The sequence below is a fragment of the Lepus europaeus genome, chromosome 11 (assembly GCF_033115175.1).
Source record: "Lepus europaeus isolate LE1 chromosome 11, mLepTim1.pri, whole genome shotgun sequence".
NCBI classification, from domain to species: Eukaryota; Metazoa; Chordata; class Mammalia; order Lagomorpha; family Leporidae; genus Lepus; species Lepus europaeus.
In genome coordinates this window covers 50,493,942-50,512,416 of record NC_084837.1, presented here as the reverse complement: position 1 = coordinate 50,512,416, position 18,475 = coordinate 50,493,942, and the positions used below count along the sequence as shown (strand labels likewise).

Here is an 18,475-nt window from a genome sequence, read left to right as displayed (position 1 = left end):
CACCATGTCGCCTGACCTAGGTCACAGTCCCATCTCCCTCTCCAGGCTAACCCACCTCCTCTCCTTACCTCTCCTGGGTACTACTCTCTCCCTTGTGGTTTTCCTACACCTTGCCTCTATAAGTGCTCCTTCATCAGACTCCTTCATTCACCCCATTGAAATATTTCCTGAGAGTGATTGATATAGGGCCTTAGCATCTCTTCTTTTCTCATTTTTTTTTATTTCAGGGAGCCAGCACTCTGGCATAGGAGGTTAAGCATGCACCAGTGGTGCCAGCATCCCATATGGGCAACAGTTTGAGTCTCTGTTATTCCACTTCTGATCCAGCTCCCTACTGATGGCCTGGGAAAGCAGTAGAAGATGGCCCAAATGCTTGAGCCCCTGCACCCATGTGGGTGACCCAAAGGAAGCTCCTGGCACCTGGCTTTTAGATCTGCCCAGCTCTGGCCATTGTGGCCATTTGGGGAGTGAATCAGTGGATGGAAGAAGACCTCTGTCTCTCTCTCTCTGTCTCTCCCTCTCAATGTCTGTAACTCTCCTCTCAAGTGAATAAATAAATCTTTAAAAAAAAATTTTTTTTATTTTAGACTAGTTGTAAATTTGCAAAACGAAAACTGTGAAGTAGTCCAGGGTTCCCATACATCCCACACCCAACTTCCCCTATTAGTAACTTCTCGTATTAGCATGATGTATCTCTTCTTGCTACGATCTCTTAGCTGGCAGATCAGCAGTGTGCCTGTGCACACATGCGTGCACACACATACTCACCAGAACTGTCTCTAAAAGGCAAACATCTGACAATATCCTTATATGGCCTCTTCACTTTTCTTATTAAATTTCAATGACTCCCATTTGCCCTCCAGATAAGCCAAAGCTCCTGGTGTTAGTGCACAGTAAGCACCCTTATCTGGCCCTTGATTAATTATGCAGTCTCATCACCAGCCCCTCGTTACCTGCTACTTGATATTCCAGGGACACCAAACTCTCTATCATGTTCTCACTCTGTGCTCCTTTGTTTTGTCCTCCACTTAGGCTACCTTTCTTGTTTGAAATGTCCTCCCCAATTCCCAAATCCCTTACTCCACTCATGCTTTAAGTAGGAAATTAAGGCAATAAAGCATGTGTACTGTCATGCCGTCTATGCAAAGTTGAAAACATGGACATTATGTGAGAATGAATGTATGGAAAGGTGACGAAGAAGATGGTAAAGAAAATAACAGTAGTAACTGCAGCTAACCCAGTGAAATTCAACTTTGCTTTCTTTGCTGGAAGGGTAACTTTTAAAAGATAAAACCATGATTCTCATACAGACATAAAGTGAACAAGTGCCAAAAAATTTGACTAACTCATTAATTAGTGAGGAGCACTACTGAGATACTACAATTGATTCAAAGGTGAATTCAGAAAGCCACACATACATGGACCATAGGGAAGATGAAAATAAACTGTCTTAATAGAAGAAAAAAAAAACTGATTTCGCCCACAGTGGAGACAGGAAATCAATTGAATGCCCCTCTAAATAAAATTTATTTGCATCTACAGTGTATTCATCCATTTTTCATTGTGGTAATGAAATACCTGAGGCTGGGTGACTTTATAAAGAAAGCAGATTGATTTTGCTCACAGTCTGGGTGTTCGAGGGCCCACATCTGCCGACGGCCTTCTGCCTGCCAGAGTCCTGAGATAGCACGGAGCATCACATAGTAGGAGAAATGGTGTGTGTGTGTGTGTGTGTTCCTTCTGGTCTCTCTCTCCCTCATCTTTTAAAGTCAGTAATATTCCATCATGCGGGTTCCATTTGCACTGCTACTAGTTATCTAAAACTCACAGAGCAAAATGGCTCAAAGACAATGAAAAGTGCAGAGACCGCAGAACCAGGTCACCAGAAGAATCGGTTTGATGAAGCCCATTTTTCTGCTGAAGACACCCAGTCCATTCCAAAGTCAGGTCCATTTCAAAATTTTCTGCAACTTCTCCCTAAACTTTGTTATAAATTTTTCAAAATATTATAAAAATGACTACAATAATCATGCAACCTATTTTTGAAAGGATGCTCTAAAAAAAGCCCCACAATATTAGAAGCCCCTTTTTCAGAGTCAACTTAGGTTCCATCTTCCCCAGGATATTATATGTAATCATCTCTACCCCAAAGTTAGGCTTAGTGCCTTTGCCTCCCCTGTGTTCCCATAAAATGGTGTTGATAATATTTTATTCCTGCCTGAATATATTACAATAACTTATTTTTCTGAAGACCAGCTCAAATTGTGAATCCCTTGAGTATCAAATTTATAATATAGTCATCTATGTATTCTGAGCACCATAGTAAGTGCTCAATAAATGTGCACTGAGTGAATGAATAAGCAAATGCAATCCTAGGTTTTATATCTTCTTCCAAAATAAAGATCCGATTGGAGTAAGACAGATGGGGGGAGGAGGAAAGAAATGCTTAGCTTTTGCTTATCCCAAGAATAGCCTTCACTGAGAAAGCACAAGTAGAAGAAGGAAACCCCATATTCCTACTTTATATCTTTGGTTACAATGGAGATAAGGAACCTTAATTATTAGGAATTATGGGGAATGAATTTCTTAGAAGAAAATATTATGAATTTTTATTTAAAATTTATTTCACAAATATTTACCTGCCTTGATATTTGCCTACGATTTATTACAGTTGAAGTGTTTGAATACGGCAATTGGTTTTATGTAAATAGGATAAGTTCATATCTATAAATCTATGGAGATTTGAGTACGGGGTCACTATTCCAAATATCAGGAAAGCACAAGTTTACAATGTACACAGAGCCCATGCTACCCAAAGCCTGGGCACTTACAAGTCAGGAATGGATACTCCACAACGCATGCTTTGAGACCAGAGCTGAATTAACACAACTGACAGCTTGGGGGGAAGGTCTGACACACTGTGTAAGGAATTGGACCCATGAGTCCAACGCAACTCCTAAGAAACCATTATCTCCCTGCAGCCAAATCGTCATTCCTTCACTGAGCCATTCATTCCACAACACCTACTGAGCTAGGTGCTGAGCACCCAGCTAGAAGCTGTGAACACCGTAGGACACTTAGGGCTAAGGACATAGAAGTCAGCAAAGCAGTAGCATAGAGGCCACTGGGTCACAGGGTGGTGGCAATAAATGAACTTTGGGGATCAGAAAGGACTCCTCTCATGCAATGAAAATGAAGGTAAAGTCTAGAAGGGGCTCAGGGATGGAAAGCAGCCAGAATAGAACGTAGCAAGCAAGGAGCAAGGTGTATCTGCAGTGAGGTCAGAGACCCACGGGGATAAAACATAAAACTCATCTTAGAATGACTTGTATTTTAGGCACTTTGCAGTTTACAAAGTCCTTTCGCATCATCATTTACTTGGTCCTTTCACATCAAACCCATAAAGCAGGTGTTCATTATCCCAGGGCGGGATATCTCAATGACTAAATATTTGTTCATATGTGTATACATTGGGGTTTGATTTCAGATAACAAAACCACTGCAGTGAGTTTAAAGAAGAGATTCCATAGAGGATATCTGTGTTCATGACAGCCAGAGAAGAAGGCTCTAGGCTGAGCTTCAGGGAGGGAGTCTCAGACCAGCCCACTGCAGCTCAAAAAGGGGCACTACAGCCTACTTACAGGAACTGCGTGCTGGAACTCTGAGTGCCTTCCGAGAGCTCTAGCCTCCCTGGACCAAGTCCACCAGGAGGAAGACCCAACGGAAGCCCTATGTTCAGGCCCCTGACCCAGGGCTGGAGGGGCCTTCTGCCCCCTGTGGCTCTGCTCTCCACGAGAAGCACCAGCAGTGGGACCAGCACTGGCGTCAAATTTGCCGGCAAAGTCGCTGTGATCACAGGCTCCACAAATGGGTGAGAGCAACCCTTGGGAATTCCGGAACTGGGGCGTCTGCATTTTGCTGATACTGTCTTAGCCTCATCTCCACAAAGCAAAGCTTACCTCCTACGTGAGAGCAGTTTTAGGGAATGTGACCCTCAGGAGAGGAAGCTTAGGAAAGGAGAGGCAGCCAGCACAGTGTGTGTGACCAAGTCGGCGCACACACAGGTCAGTGGCTGATGGGTTCCACAGGTGCCCCAAGAAACAGGAAGCACATCTGAGCTGTACCCGGCAGGGGAACACAGGAAATTCATCCCCTGCTCCCTTCCGCCACTGATCCAGAGCTGCCCTACCCGGGTTAACGGCCCACACTTGCAGGCTGCACACCTGAGCCTCAGCTATTCCTCAGGCTGGAGGCAAGGAGCTCTCCAGTTGCATCTGCAGAGCAAATCAAAGCCTTGGGGGACTGAGACTGCACTGAAGTGGGAGTAGTCCCAAGGGGGCGAGGCCAGGACGATGTGGCAGGGCACACAGGAAGAGCACACTCCTGTTTGATGCATTTACTCTCTGCTTCTCCTGGCCCTCTGATCATCCACAGTAGGGCTTCAGGTTAGCTGCCCTGGGTTGGTGGAGAGAATTCATTTGCAGCCTCAGGGTGAGAAACACCGTGAGAAGGAAAGGGCTCAGCCCAAGGCAGAATGGTCGCATCCTGTACTTCTCTGCCCATAGGATCGGCTTGGCCATCGCCCGGCGTCTGGCCCAGGATGGGGCCCACGTGGTCATCAGCAGCCGGAAGCAGCAGAACGTGGACCGGGCGGTGGCTGCGCTGCAGGGCGAGGGGCTGAGTGTGACGGGCACCATGTGCCACGTGGGGAAGGCCGAGGACCGGGAACGGCTAGTGGCCACGGTGAGGGGCAAAGCAGGAGGTAACCTAGGATGCAAAGATCCTCCCGCTATGAAGCACGCTGGGGAAAGGGCTAAAGGCATCACATGACTCAAGCCAACTCAGCAGGCCCACAGTCTCCCCTGAACAGACCCGAACAGAGAAAGGGAGGGAGAAGGACAGGCGTGGGGCTCAGGATTCGGGAGACTCTGGGGTGGGGAGTGTGTTGGTGGGCAGGGAGGAGTCTGCAACCAAGAGCTACACCTGGAGCACCAGCCACCCTCCTGGAAGACCCGCGACATGGGATCTGAGGTGGACGGAGCCGCAGCAGAGAAGGGAGTCCTGGCTTCATCATCAGAGCAAGAGCCTTCAACACAATGGAGAGGGGACAATGAAATTTCGTGAGATGGTTCAGGGAGACTGGTAGCCAAGAGTGTCTGGGAGTAGGAGGACAGGGAAGGGTTCCTGTGGTGGAATTTCAGTTCCTGGCCCCAAGAGAGAAGAGATGAGTGTCTACCCCCCACCTAAACAGCTTCACAGGCCTGCTGGACAGAGATGTGTGGAGTCTCATGGGGGAGATGGGTCCCCATCCCCACTGGGGTTGCTCCCTGCCGAGGCTCTGGAATTGCCCCGGGGCACAGCCCCAGGGACATCACCCAGGACTCGCCTCCCACTGAGCGCAGTCCGCCCTTCACTCCCTGACCCTGGTCCCCATGTCCCCTTCTCACCCACAGGCCCTGGAACACTGTGGGGGTGTGGACTTCCTGGTGTGCACAGCAGGGGTCAATCCCTTGGTGGGAAGCACCTTGGGGAGCAGTGAGCAGGTCTGGGACAAGGTGAGGTCTGGGGCAGTAGGCGAGGGGCAGGTCAGACCTCGTCCTCACCTCTGGGTAACCCTCATCGCTCAGGAACCCTCTCTCCACCTCAGCTCACACGTCCTGAGCTGGTCCCCAGCGCCCACATTCCACCCTCTGTCACAGACCCACTGGCAAAGAATGAGGCCAGTGCCTGCACTCCCTTAGCCTCAGTTTCCCCATTGGCACAGAACGAGGCCAGTGACTGCACTCCCTTAGCCTCAGTTTCCCCATCTGTGTCGTGGGGGGGGAGGACGGCTGAGTTGCAGTTCTGGTCCCACTGTTCAGGAGCTCCCAGTCTGCCAGGGGCACCTGACAAAAGACCAAACAGTCACCAGAACGTGGGCCAGAGAAGGGAAAGACTCCCCTCCTTGCCTGGGGAAGCTTCATCCCTGACACCGGCAGGTTGTAACCCTGAAATCCTCTGTATTTGTGTCCATAACATAGCACCATAAGTGAGTGGCCTGCGCAACAGAAATGTACTGTCCAGCACTTCTAGAGACCGGAAGTCTGAAAGGTGCGCACAGTGCTGGCTCCTTCTGAGAGCCAAGGGAGAGAACCTGCTCTGTGCCTCACCCCACTCCTGGGGGGTTGCTGGCCATACTCGGAGTTCTTGGACTTGTACAAGCATCACCTCAATCTCCACCTTCACTTTCATGCTGCACGTTCCTAGTGTGTCTGTATGTCTGTCTATGTTGTGTCTATCTATGTTGTCCTAGGCAACTCAACTCACAGTAATGACTTTCACTGGACCCAGCTAGCCAAGGCCTGCGAGGCCCCAGAAGGACCCTGTCCTCAGCCCAGTGCCCTTGGAGACTCGGGGAGACGAGCTGCAGACCCTGGGGCTCCTGCCTGCAGAGTCCTCAGCCTGATCCCTTTGCCCCTGCATTTTCAGGAAACCACTCACCACATCCAGGCACTCCAGGAAAGCCAGCACTTGCCCACTCCCCTTGTCAGAGGCCATCACGCCCACCTTCCTACACAGCGGCCCTCCTGCTACCTTAAGGAGGCGGGGCTGACTCTGTCTCCCTTGTCCCACCCCTCATTTGCTTTGCTTTCAGATCCTGAACATCAACGTGAAGGCCCCAGCCCTGCTGCTGAGCCAGCTGCTGCCCCACATGGAGAAAAGGGGGTGAGGATGGGGAGCAGACTGGGAGGGGGTTTTCCCGGCATCCAACCGGGAGCACGGAGCTAGTAGAGTGAGACCAGATGCATTCTTGTTCCGAAATAGCCCTCCCTGGACACACCCCAGCCCTCAGGCCTCTCCCTGCCTCACTATGCTTCCTCTGAAGGTCAGAGCACCCAGTTATCGCCACCAGCAGCACCCATATTCCCTCCTTAAAATGCCAGGGGAGGTCTTCTCAAACTCTGGAAAAGTGCTTTGCAGACGTGGCTTAAGACGCACGTCCACCTGGACTGCTTCCTCTTATCTTGGCATCCGGCAGCAGCTGCTGAGCTGTGTCAGCCCAGCCTGAGCCTCCAGTGTGGGCTGGGCAGTTTCCTGGGCCTGGGTGACTGTTAATGCTTCTGACTTTTTTTTTTTTTTTCTGACAGGCAGAGTTAGACAGTGAGAGAGAGACAGAGAGAAAGGTTTTCCTACCGTTGGTTCACCCCCCAAATGGCTGCTACAGCCGGTGCTGCTCCAGCCCAAAGCCAGGAGCCAGGTGCTTCCTCTTGGTCTCCCATGCGGGTGCAGGGCCCAAGCACTTGGGCCATCCTCCACTGCCTTCCTGGGCCACAGCAGAGAGCTGGCCTGGAAGAGGAGCAACCAGGACAGAACCGGCACCCCAACCAGGACTAGAACCCGGGGTGCCAGCACCACAGGCGGAGGATTAGCCTAGTGAGCCACGGAGCTGGCTGCTTCTGACTTCTGATGACCACTAAGGCTCCTCCCAGGGCTCCTCCCAGGCCTAACACAGGAGTACTGTGGTATTGGATTGAACCATGTTTTCAAAAGTTCAACTTTTGGAGATCATAAAATGGCCAAATAGTGGTAGGGAGTGTGGTTCAACCCAACACGATGGGCTTTTCACAGCAGCAATGAGTTTTCCTTTTCAATCAAGAATACCCTTCACAAGAGCCCAGAAGAGCAAACAGGAAAAAGCAGAGTTGCCCAGCATGAAATCTGCTCCCCAACTGTTTTTTCCCTGCCTTTACTCCTGTTTTTTGGTCCTACCTACCTCTGCAGAATCTGGCTTCACAAAACTGACTATAAACTACTAGTGTAATGAGGACAGCCTGGACTTTGGTAGCAGAAAGATCCGCCTCTCCATCCCTGCTCTGCTGCTAGCTACACATTCTCAGCAGTTGTACTCTCTGGGCCTTCGTGTCCTTACCTTGTGAGCAGGAATATTATATAGTCAGCAGAACTTTGTAAACATTAATTGGCATGACAAAATGTCAGTTACTAAGCAAGGTGCACACAGTGGAGACAGCATCTATATATGTACATTTACTATAGTAAATACTAAACGTTTGAATATAAGTACTATGAAGAGTATGGAGTATCATAAAAGTAATAAAAATATAATTTAATAGTAATTACCTGGGTTTTCATATTGATAATATTATTATTACTAACAGGATACTCGTTACAGGATCTGAGCAAGTAAAAGATCGCTTTCTCCTACCTTGTGAACAAGGTGGGAGTTCATAAAGGAAGCTCCACTTAAATGGTTTCCAGTTGTTCTTATCTAATTGCTGAAGTGATCTTTCAAGACCCAATTAAATGGAGCTTCGCATATGCTGAAAGAAAATACCCATCAACCTACCAGCAGCTATAGCTACCACATATGTCTTTCGAAAATTAAGACGAAGTTATGACATTTTCAGAAAAACAAAAATAGAGTTTGTTACCAGAAGGCTTTCACTAAAGGAAACTCTAAAGGGTGTACTTCAGGCAGAAGGAAAAAGCAATCCAATGAGGAAAACCTAAGGTAAAAGGCAGAGTGAAAAACACGGACTATCACTAACCTGTGAGCAAATTTAACTACTGATTATAAACAGCAGTTGTGATATCTTATGAAGTTAAAACATAAAAATATGCAGTAAATTCTATTCAAGAAGATAGAAGTGGATTTAAGGTGTTGTAATATTATCTTGTGTTTGAAAGAGGATAAGTACAATAATTTTAAACTTTAATAAGCCATACAGGCCTGTTTTACTCTCTAAGTAGCACCACAGTGTATCTTCAAACTAATAAAGGCAGAAGTAGAAATGACAACAGGAAAAAAAAAAATGGTCCAAAGGAAATTAAGACAGGGCAGGAAACAAAAACAAAGAACTGATGAAATTTATAAAGCATAAAATTGGACATATTTATCCTAGCATATCAATAATTGCAGTTAAACTATAAAGATTGTCAAACTAGAATTTTTAACCAATTAAAAATTTTAAATCTTATTAGACAACAGTGACATGTTCTAACAAGTTTTCCATCTCTAGTGACTGAATTTATAGTTCTAGGAAGGACTTGTTTTAGGAAATTCATGGTTCTAGGAAAGATTCCAAATCCAGAAGTTTGAAGCACACACTACAAAATGTGCTCAGCTCAATGGCTGCATTTAAAGGACTTGATTTAAATTCTTGCTTATAGACGTGAAGTAAAAGTGTACCTTTTCAGCTTAGAAACAGTAGTGCTTACTGGAGTGTTGTATTGTCTAGGTCACATAAACCCAAAACTAGCTAGATGTGCAAGAAGAAAACAAATGCACAGAAAATAGAAGAAAGGAACTCATTCAGAGCAGGAACTGATGGAAAAAAGAAACACAACACAATGGAGGAATCAAGAAAACAAAAATTATATACATTTCCAAAAGAACAAATGCTCTGGACAAAATTTTGGTGGGCCCGGTCAAGAATAGAGTGAGGCACACACTGGACCACGGTCTTTTTCACATTTTACTTGTTGAACTCTATTTAGTGGCACCAGTAAATCTTCAATTACAATGTAAACTAAAAATGTTATCTCAAAAAATAATAATAAAAAAATTTTTAAGAGTGAAGGCACAAACAACCAGTATCAGCAATGAAAACAAAAGGTATCACTAGAGATCCTGAAGGCAATAAAAAAGGCACTAAGAGAATAATGACGCCAAAGAAATAGCCTATGCTGAACCGAAAACTGAAACTTTAATGAAATGGACAAATTTCTAAAAATTATATACCTTACCAAAACTGACCCAAGAGACAGAAAACCTGACCAGTTCTATAACCACTAAATAACTGTAAGCTATACTCAAATTTTTCCTACCAAAAAATCCAAACACAGATGGCTTCTTCGGCAACATAATTTGGGAAACAAAACCAAAGACGTAAAAGCAACTGGAGATAAGCACCTCCTCTAGGCTGTGCATTGCTCTCTCATGCACACCTCCTCTGCCCTCGTCCAGCAGCCTCCATTCTCAGCCACACGTACACTGTCCACAGCTCACACACCGCCCCATGTTTATCTTCCCAGGCAAGGCTCCGTGGTCCTGGTTTCCTCAATTTCTGCCTACATCTCATTTGCTGTAAGTCTGGCTGTCGCTCCACGGTGGTAAGAGGAAGTCCTTTCCCATTTCACTGAGAAAACTGGGTGGATTCGTGGAAATATACAAGGCTTGATAATTGCTCCCTCAGTACTACTCAATGTGCAGAAGTGAAGTGATCATTGTGTCACAGATCTTGCATTTTACATGAATGCATTTTCTGGGAGCCTTTGGCCACCTTTATTGAGCACGGCCTCCAGAGATGTATTCTGGCATGGATTCCATGGGTAGAACACGGAAATCCAATTAACTCTCCCTTGTTCTCAATTGTATCTATTTATCTCTTTCTCTTTCTGTCCACAGAGGCTGGGGGCCTACAATGTCAGTAAAACAGCCTTGCTGGGCCTCACCAAAACCCTGGCTGTGGAGTTAGCACCAAAAAACATCCGGGTGAACTGCCTAGTACCGGGAATCATCAAGACACCCTTCAGTCAAGAGGTAAGGACCACAGGCAGCTCGTGTTCCCACCCCACTGAGCACCAGCGTGCTTTCTCCTTGCAGGCCATGTCCTGGCGCCCTGGGCTCTCAGCCTGGGTCCTGTGATAACTGGCCATGTTGTCATGGTCCACAGCCTTTGGGATTAGCCGCAGAATCAGAATCAGTGCCCTGTCAAGGGCCAGCCTGGAGTGCCTTCAGCAGCCCCTCCACAAAGACACAGGCCTGCATGAGGCAGCCCCCATGCGAGCTCATTTGTGAGAGCAGCACTAACCTTTCGACCTTTCCTTTAGCTCAGTAAGTACCCAGTCTTTGCGGAATACTTGATGACGATGCATGGAGTATACAGGTAGGTTGTGATGGGACAGTGTGCCCTGTGGATCTGGGTTCCCCCAGCCTCAGAGCCTTCACCACACAGCATCCCCCTGAAGGCCACTGCCCATCCCCATTTGGGGATCTGATGACCTGCACAGGCCTGAGCTGACCCCTGCAGGGATCCACCTCCACTGGAAGCCCTTGGCTTGACTCCACAGTGTCCCAGGGGAGCCCAGGGCTCATGAGAAAGGTGTCAGGGGTCTCAACCCCACCTGGTCTTTCCCTGCAGAGAGGGGCAGCCTGAGGACTGCGCAGGGCTCGTGTCCTTCCTGTGCTCTCCCGACGCCAGCTATATCTCCGGCGAGAACATCGTGGTGGCCGGTTTTTCCCCCCACCTCTGAGGAGCGTAGGCTCCGAGCTGGGGTCTCTTCTCCCTGGAGGACCCACTGTGCTGCACGCCTTTGTTAAGGATGAGCCTATGCCGCAAATTCCCACTTGGGTTCCAAATCTGCACGGCCAGAAATAAAGGACATCAGAAAAAGGGTTTGTGGTCTGAAACTGTGATTAACACCAGCCAAAACACTGTCAGCTTTGCCAGGCAACAACATGTGTGCTGGGAGTCTAGGGAAAAGGAAGAAGCTGAGATTAGGCCAGTGGAGACTGGGAAGGAAGGGAAGGCAAACGGTTTTAAGAGCAAGCTACTAAATGCTTTCATGTGGACTGTCTCCTAAACACCTCCAAAAGCCTGATGTTTTAATCTCTAATTCTGCAGATGAGGAAGTCAAGACTTAGAACAATTTAAGTTAAGTGTTCTGAGGACACAAAGCTATTCCATGAGCAAGAACTGAAGCTCAGGTGCAGGCATTTGGCCCAGCAGTTAAGTAGCCCATTGGTACGTCCACATTCCATATCAGAATGCCTGGTTTGAGTCCCTGTTCTATCACTTCCCATCCAGTTTCCTGCTAATGTTCATCCTGAGAGGCAGCAGATAACAGCTCAAGTACTTGGGTCCCTGCTACCCATGTGGGGGACCCAAGCTGAGTTCCTAGCTCCTGGCTTTTGGCTGTTGTGGGTATTTGGGGAGTGAACAAGTGGATGGGAGATTCTTCTCTCTCTCTTTCCCTCCCTCCCTTCCTCCCTCTCTCCCTCTTTTTCTCTTTCAAATAAAATAAAGATAAATCATTTAAAGTTTAAGAAGCAGAATTGGAACTCTGACTGTTCACACAACAGAGAAGGAAGATCATGGAAACTGTGTCTGAAGGGGACCCGAGTGCCTTTGGAATCCTATATTTAAAGATTGCAAGCCAGCTCAGAGCTCGCTCTTGACTTTCTACACTGATGCCAATGTGAGACCTCACAGACTACAGTAGTACTCATATATCTTTTCTGACATCTCACATTTTCTAAATCTCAGCCGATCTTCATTTGTGCTCAGAGACATGGAAAGCAGCTAGACACAACTCTGGTCTGCACAACGGCACATGCATATAAGGGTGTTTATACACTGATGTTGTGTGCTGTTAAGCTTTAAAGGGAATATCTCAGTGTTGTAAATATTTTCCTTTCTACTTTAACCAGTTTGATGCTAAGATCAGTTTGTTCCCAGAAGACTCATTAAGTGAATTGTCATTGCTCTTAAACTCAACTAAAGCACAAACTATCTGTTTTCAGCAAAACAGAATATCATAAATAAGACTAGTTAGAAATTTGAGTTTGGGGCCAGCATTGAAGCATAAGCTGCTGCCTGCAATGCCAGCATTGCATATGGGCACTGGTTCGAGCCCCAGCTGCTCCACTTCCCATCCAGCTCCCTGTAATGCACCTGAGAAAGCAGAAGATGACTCAAGTACTTGGGCTTCTGCCCCCGTGTGGGAGACCAGGATGAAGCTCCTCACTCCTGGCTCCTGGCTTCAGCCTGGACCAGCCCCAGCTGTTGTGGCCATTTGGGAAGGGATGGAATCTCTCTCTCTCTCCCTCTCCCTCTCCCTCTCTGTATCTCTATAACTCCACCTTTCAAATAAAATAAATATTTTTTAAAAAAGAAATATAAGGGTTTACATTCTTCTAATATGACTTGACTTGGAAGCAGTAATCAGTCTGCTCTCATCCCAAAGCACTTAATCATCTAGCTTTTCCCCTAGCCCCAACCCTTGAAAGTTTTCTTGGTTTTTGTGAAGTTGACTTTTATTTGTCAAACATAAGAAACTTCACATTTTAATTCCCACTTGATGTTGGAATTCTTTCCACAATACCCCTGCAAAGGGGCTCTTCCATTCTCTATCAGAATAACTCTAGTGTTGGGAACTCATTGTTTCTTCTGCCAGTATGTTTCATCTATGGATAGCTCTGGATACTTGAAATTATTTTTTAAACAGAGTTGTGAAATGGCTCCCTGTAGCTCTTTCCCAATGGTCTCGCAGCTGCCCAGGAGCATGGCTAATGCTAATTCTCTCTTTCCCATGACAGCCCTTGAAATGGTAGCACAGCTCTGTTATCCACACCCATCCCACTTTGGTCTGCTCGCTTCCCTGCTAAACATGCCCAGTTCCTTCTCTAAGCACCTTTGATCCTCAGACGAGTAACATTTATCAGCATCACCCTTCCCATCAAGCATATATTGATTCCACTACAGCTGGAAACATATGAGCATTAGCAAAATCTTCATTCAGTCCACATTTTTTCTGAGCTCCTAGTTCACACGCTATTTATAGGCTGAGACTGTTTCTGGGGCTATATAAATCTCCAGCTGTTCTGAAGAGCACTCAAGCAGCCCTGGCAAGCCTCGCTTAGTGTAGGCTGAAATCACAGGCAGAAGAGGGAGAAGATTCATGGGTCTCAGACTCTTTTGGCTGCCCGCAAAGAGGTATCCTTGGACCCAGTTGCAGTAAGTTGCACTACAGGGCTAGCTCCAAGAAAAATATACAAAAAAAAAAAAAAAAAAATCTTGCATCCTGAGGAGGAGGAGGAAGAAGAGACAGGGTCTTGATTCCCCAACTGGCAGGCATCATAATCATGCTATCCCCACTCCTCACATATCCTGCTTGATATGATTCTCTTGCTTGGCCTCCTTAGTCTCCTGGCCCCACTTTCTTTTTTAAGATTTTTTTTTTTTTTACTTATTTGAAAGGTAGAGTTAGAGAAAGGCAGGGAGGGTGGTAGAGAAAAAGAGATTTTTCCTTCTGCTGGTTCACTCCCCAAAAGGCCAAGACAGTCAGCCTGGGCCAGGCCAAAACCAGGATCTAGGAACTCCACCTGGGTTTCCCATATGGGTAGAAGAGGTCCAAGTACTTGGGCCATCTTTGGCTGCCTTCCCATGTGGTTAGCAGGGAGCTGGATCAGAAGCAGAGCCACCAGGACTCTAGCTAGTGCTCTGATATGGGATACCAATGCTTCACACAGCTGCTAAACCTGCTGTACAACACCAGCCTCTCCTGGCCCCACTCTCTTATCTCCCTTAGCTTTTTGTCCATGGGATAACATCTTAGTAAATCATTTTCACATTTTGATCTTAAGACAAGTTTGGCCGGCGCCGCGGCTCAACAGGCTAATCCTCCACCTTGCAGTGCCGGCACACCGGGTTCTAGTCCCAGTCGGGGCACCGGATTCTGTCCCGGTTGCTCCTCTTCCAGGCCAGCTCTCTGCTATGGCCTGGGAGTGCAGTGGAGGATGGCCCAAGTGCTTGGGCCCTGCACCCCATGGGAGATCAGGAGAAGCACCTGGCTCCTGCCTTTGGATCAGCACAGTGCGCCGGCCGCAGCGCGCCGGCCGCGGTGGCCATTGGAGGGTGAACCAACGGCAAAGGAAGACTTTTCTCTCTGTCTCTCTCTCACTGTCCACTCTGCCTGTCAAAAAAAAAAAAAATCAAGTTTGGGGAACCCACTTCTCACCACCTTACTTACCACCATCACTAGGGGTCTTGATGTCATCCAGTATTCTACAATGTGATCCTAAAGCTGTGTTTGCTAAGGCCTTGCCTGGTACTGTCTGGGTTAGTCTAGTTCCCTTGAAAGCAGACCTGAGATAAAGACCAGGGTACAGATAGTGTATATGATATGTAATCCCAGGAAGCAGGAGTGGCAGAGTGGGAAAAGTGATGTAGCTTTAGTGGAAACCCTGTAGTATCCTCAACAGAAACACCCAATTGGCCCAAGAATCAATTCTAGCAAAGATGTGAGAATGGGAATTAAAGATTCCCTAAGTCAGCTGCTGGCAGCAGTGGTGAGAAAGACCACTCAAGTTTCATCCCTTGGTCCCGGCGCTGTGTACTCTCCTTATCAAGGCTACAACAGCAGCCTATGGTTCAAAGCATACTGTGTATCTTGAAGGACAGCACACCAACATGCAGGGTGCTGTCTCTAAGTTGATCCATCATTCCAGTAGTCTATCAGGTCAGGACCATCTCGGTGTGAGACTTAACGATAAGACCAGTGGAGCTCATGATTGAGTGCTTTGCTCATTCTCATCCAGTGTAAAATGCAAGGCTTAATTCAAGAAAAATGAAAAATGTTATTTGGATCCCACAACAGTATCGCAGGCCTTCTTGAATGGTGCTGTTGGCCAAGCACAGTAGGCCAGAAAGTCAAACCCCTACCCAAAATAGATAATGATCCCAGTGAATTGCTACATTCGTAGAGTGGGAGATTTTCAATGTAGTCAACTTGCTACTGCCTGATGGCTATCATTTTGAGGACTCACACAGTCTCTACTACCCAAAAAGTAGTTACTCAGTAGTACCAATAGCTAAATCAGTATGGTGAGGAACTAAACTCAAGACAATGGGTCACGAAGGGACTATGTGACCAGGTCCACTATCACAAGCTGGGTATTGTTGGAGCCACCAATTCATGAGGGCTCTGCTGTAGTCTGGATATGATTTGTCCCCTCTGAAATCCATGTTGAAATTTGATTGTCATTGTGGGAGTGTGGGGGGTGGACCTTTCGGCAGTGGGTAGGTCAACAAGAGGGATTGATGCCTTTGTATGGGCTTCCTCCTGGGTGAGGGGGTCATTATCCAGCGAGGCTGTGCCTCATGATTTGCCTCCTCCACATTTGCCCATCTGAATTTCTGGCTTTTCACCGTTGAGTTCAAGCAGCTAGAGGCTTTTGGTGGCACGATGACCTTGGACTTCACAGCCTCCACATCAGGAGACAAAATAAATCTCTCTGCTTTCTGAAGTACCCAGGCTCGGGTATTTTATTGTAGCAACAGCAATCAGCTGAAGTAGGCTCCTTCTCACCAAGGCTCCCCTAGTGTGTAACAGAGCTGTACACTGGATCTAAGCTCCAAAGAGCCCCTACTAAGTGCTTTGCCATCCTCTTAGTGGTAGGAAGTGAAGGTGCAATGATTTATCTTTCCCTTAGAAGGGCTATCAGTATGCCTTGGGCCACTGGATACCTAAACACTTCCCTAAAGTGGTGGCCCTCTTATTTTTAGTAGAGTTTACTGTTCACACGCTGGCATTCATGCAACACATTTAATACTTTCTGACCCACTAGATTCAAACAGCATGATGTCATCAATATGGTACCCCACTGTGATCTCTGTGACAATCTGTCTTAGGCTACACTACGACAAAGAGCAGGAGAATTAACTTGGAGCAGACTCTAGTTCTGTAAACTTGAATAGTCAGTTATAGTAACGGCCTCAGGCACAAGGGTTTCTTTCCCATGCACCTACACTGAGTGCTCCTAAGAAAGAATGGGAGCAGAGCAGAAAACTATAGTGACTCTCTTATGGCTCAGGCAGGCAGGAAACAGCCCTGCGACGAAAGGTCCCAAACCCTCCCCTCTCTTCAAAACTACTCTTCTCTGTGAAGCAGAAGGAAAAAAAGTCTGCTATCACTGGCAGAGGAGTGGGAAACTCCTGCCCAAAACCCATCTCAGAGCTAAGCCTGAGTGTGGTTGCCACAGGGAAGAAGGGCGGCAGTGCTGACAAAGCCCCATCCGCAAGGCCCAGGCACACGGGGCCTGCCCAAGACTGCAGCTAGTCCAGGACAACACGGAAGGGCCCCTGCCCCCTTCAGGAGCCTAGCACAAAATAGCAAACTGCAGCGGGCTGATTCTAGCAAAGGGGAAAGATCCTGAAAGAAAAAGCTCTTTGCATGAGCACACTGAGAGAGCTAATGCTGAAAGGGATGCACTGAAGTTGAGAAAAAGCCTCTGGTCCCAGCCCTGACCTTAAGTAGAAGCCAGCAGTAGGACAATACTAAAGGTTTGACTTTGTGATACACAGAAAGACAAGACAGCAGCTGTAAAACCCAAGCCCAACTCAACTTCTGACTAGACGGACTCAACTCCTCTCACTATCTAACAAAAAGAAGCATGCCCGTATCCAAACATAAATGCCATTGACCTCAGTGGCCATTGTTCTACGTTTATGTTCACCATTGAATCAGAAAGTATGAGTTTCAGGGTGGCGTTGTGGCACAGGAGGTAAAACCGCCACTTAAGACACCGGATCCCATACGGGCACTGGCTGGGGTCCAGGCTGCTCTCCACTTCCAATCCAGCTCCCTGCTAATATGCCTGGGAAGACAGAAGATGGCCCAGAAGTTTGGGCCCATACACCTATGTGGGAGACCCAGAGGGAGCTCCTGGCTCCTGGCTTCAGTCTGGCCCAGCCCTGGCTGTTGTGGCCATTTGGGGAGAGAACCAGTGGAGGGAAGACCATCTGTCTCTTCCTTTGTCTCTCTAACTCTTTCAAATAAATAAATAAATCTTTAAAAAAAAAAAAAAAAAAACTTTACAGAAGCTGACAAGGCGGAACTGGAGTAGAAGAAGAAGCGGACCTTCCACAGGTTCACCTACCGTGGCGTGGACCTCGACCAGCGGCTGGACATGTCCCAGGAGCGGCTGACGCAGCTCCACAGCGCCCGGCATCGGCGGAGGCAGCCCTCGCTCCTGATGCGCCTGCGCAACGCCAAGACGAGGCGCCGCCGTGGAGAAGCCGGAAGCGATGACTTCGGGCCTGCGGGACATGATCCTCCTGCCCTTGCTGGTGGGCAGCGTGGTGGGCGTGTACAACGACAGACCTTCAGCAGGTGGAAATCAAGCCAGGGATGATCACTTGCCGGCCTGTGAAGCACGGCCGGCCGAGCATCGGGGCCACCCACGCCTTCTGCTTCGTTCTCCTCAGGTAGCCCTCAGCGGTGAAGGCGCGCCTTTCCAGTGTGGAAAAATAAAAATAAAAATGAGTTGCACAAGTGTAAGTTAAAAAATTATTGCATGGAGATAAAGCAATCAACAGAACCAGACTCAGAGATGACCTATATGTTGGAGTTAACAGATGAAAGCTTAAAAATGACCATGGTTGATATTTAAAATACTTACTGGAAAAGGTGGCTAGCATAAATGAACACTTAGGGGATTTCAGCAAAGACTTGGAAACTACAGGAAAGAGCCCAATAGAAATGTTAGAAATAAAAACATGGCATCAAGGATGAAGAATCCATTCATTCTGTTTCAATAATGTCATCAATGAACTCAAATTGCTAGTAAAAGAATCAGTCAACTGGAAGATAAATAGAAATCGTCCAAACTGAAACACAAAAAAAGAAGAAAAATTAAAAAATAAAAACAAGGAATCCAGTAGTAGTGAGGCAAAATAATCAGTCTTACATATGC

At 47.2% G+C, this 18,475-nt stretch overlaps 1 protein-coding gene and 1 pseudogene across 1 annotated transcript; both read left to right on the top strand.

Moving 5' to 3' along the window:
* Positions 1 to 3,731: 3,731 nt before the first annotated feature.
* Positions 3,732 to 11,253, top strand: LOC133769441 (dehydrogenase/reductase SDR family member 2, mitochondrial-like). Its single transcript, XM_062204639.1, has 7 exons — positions 3,732 to 3,871; positions 4,566 to 4,743; positions 5,454 to 5,555; positions 6,635 to 6,705; positions 10,033 to 10,084; positions 10,406 to 10,562; positions 11,111 to 11,253. Exons 1-7 carry the CDS (start codon positions 3,732 to 3,734, stop codon positions 11,251 to 11,253), a joined length of 843 nt encoding a protein of 280 aa, XP_062060623.1.
* Positions 11,254 to 14,771: 3,518 nt separating this feature from the next.
* Positions 14,772 to 17,991, top strand: LOC133770479 (small ribosomal subunit protein uS19-like; annotated as a pseudogene).
* Positions 17,992 to 18,475: the final 484 nt, after the last annotated feature.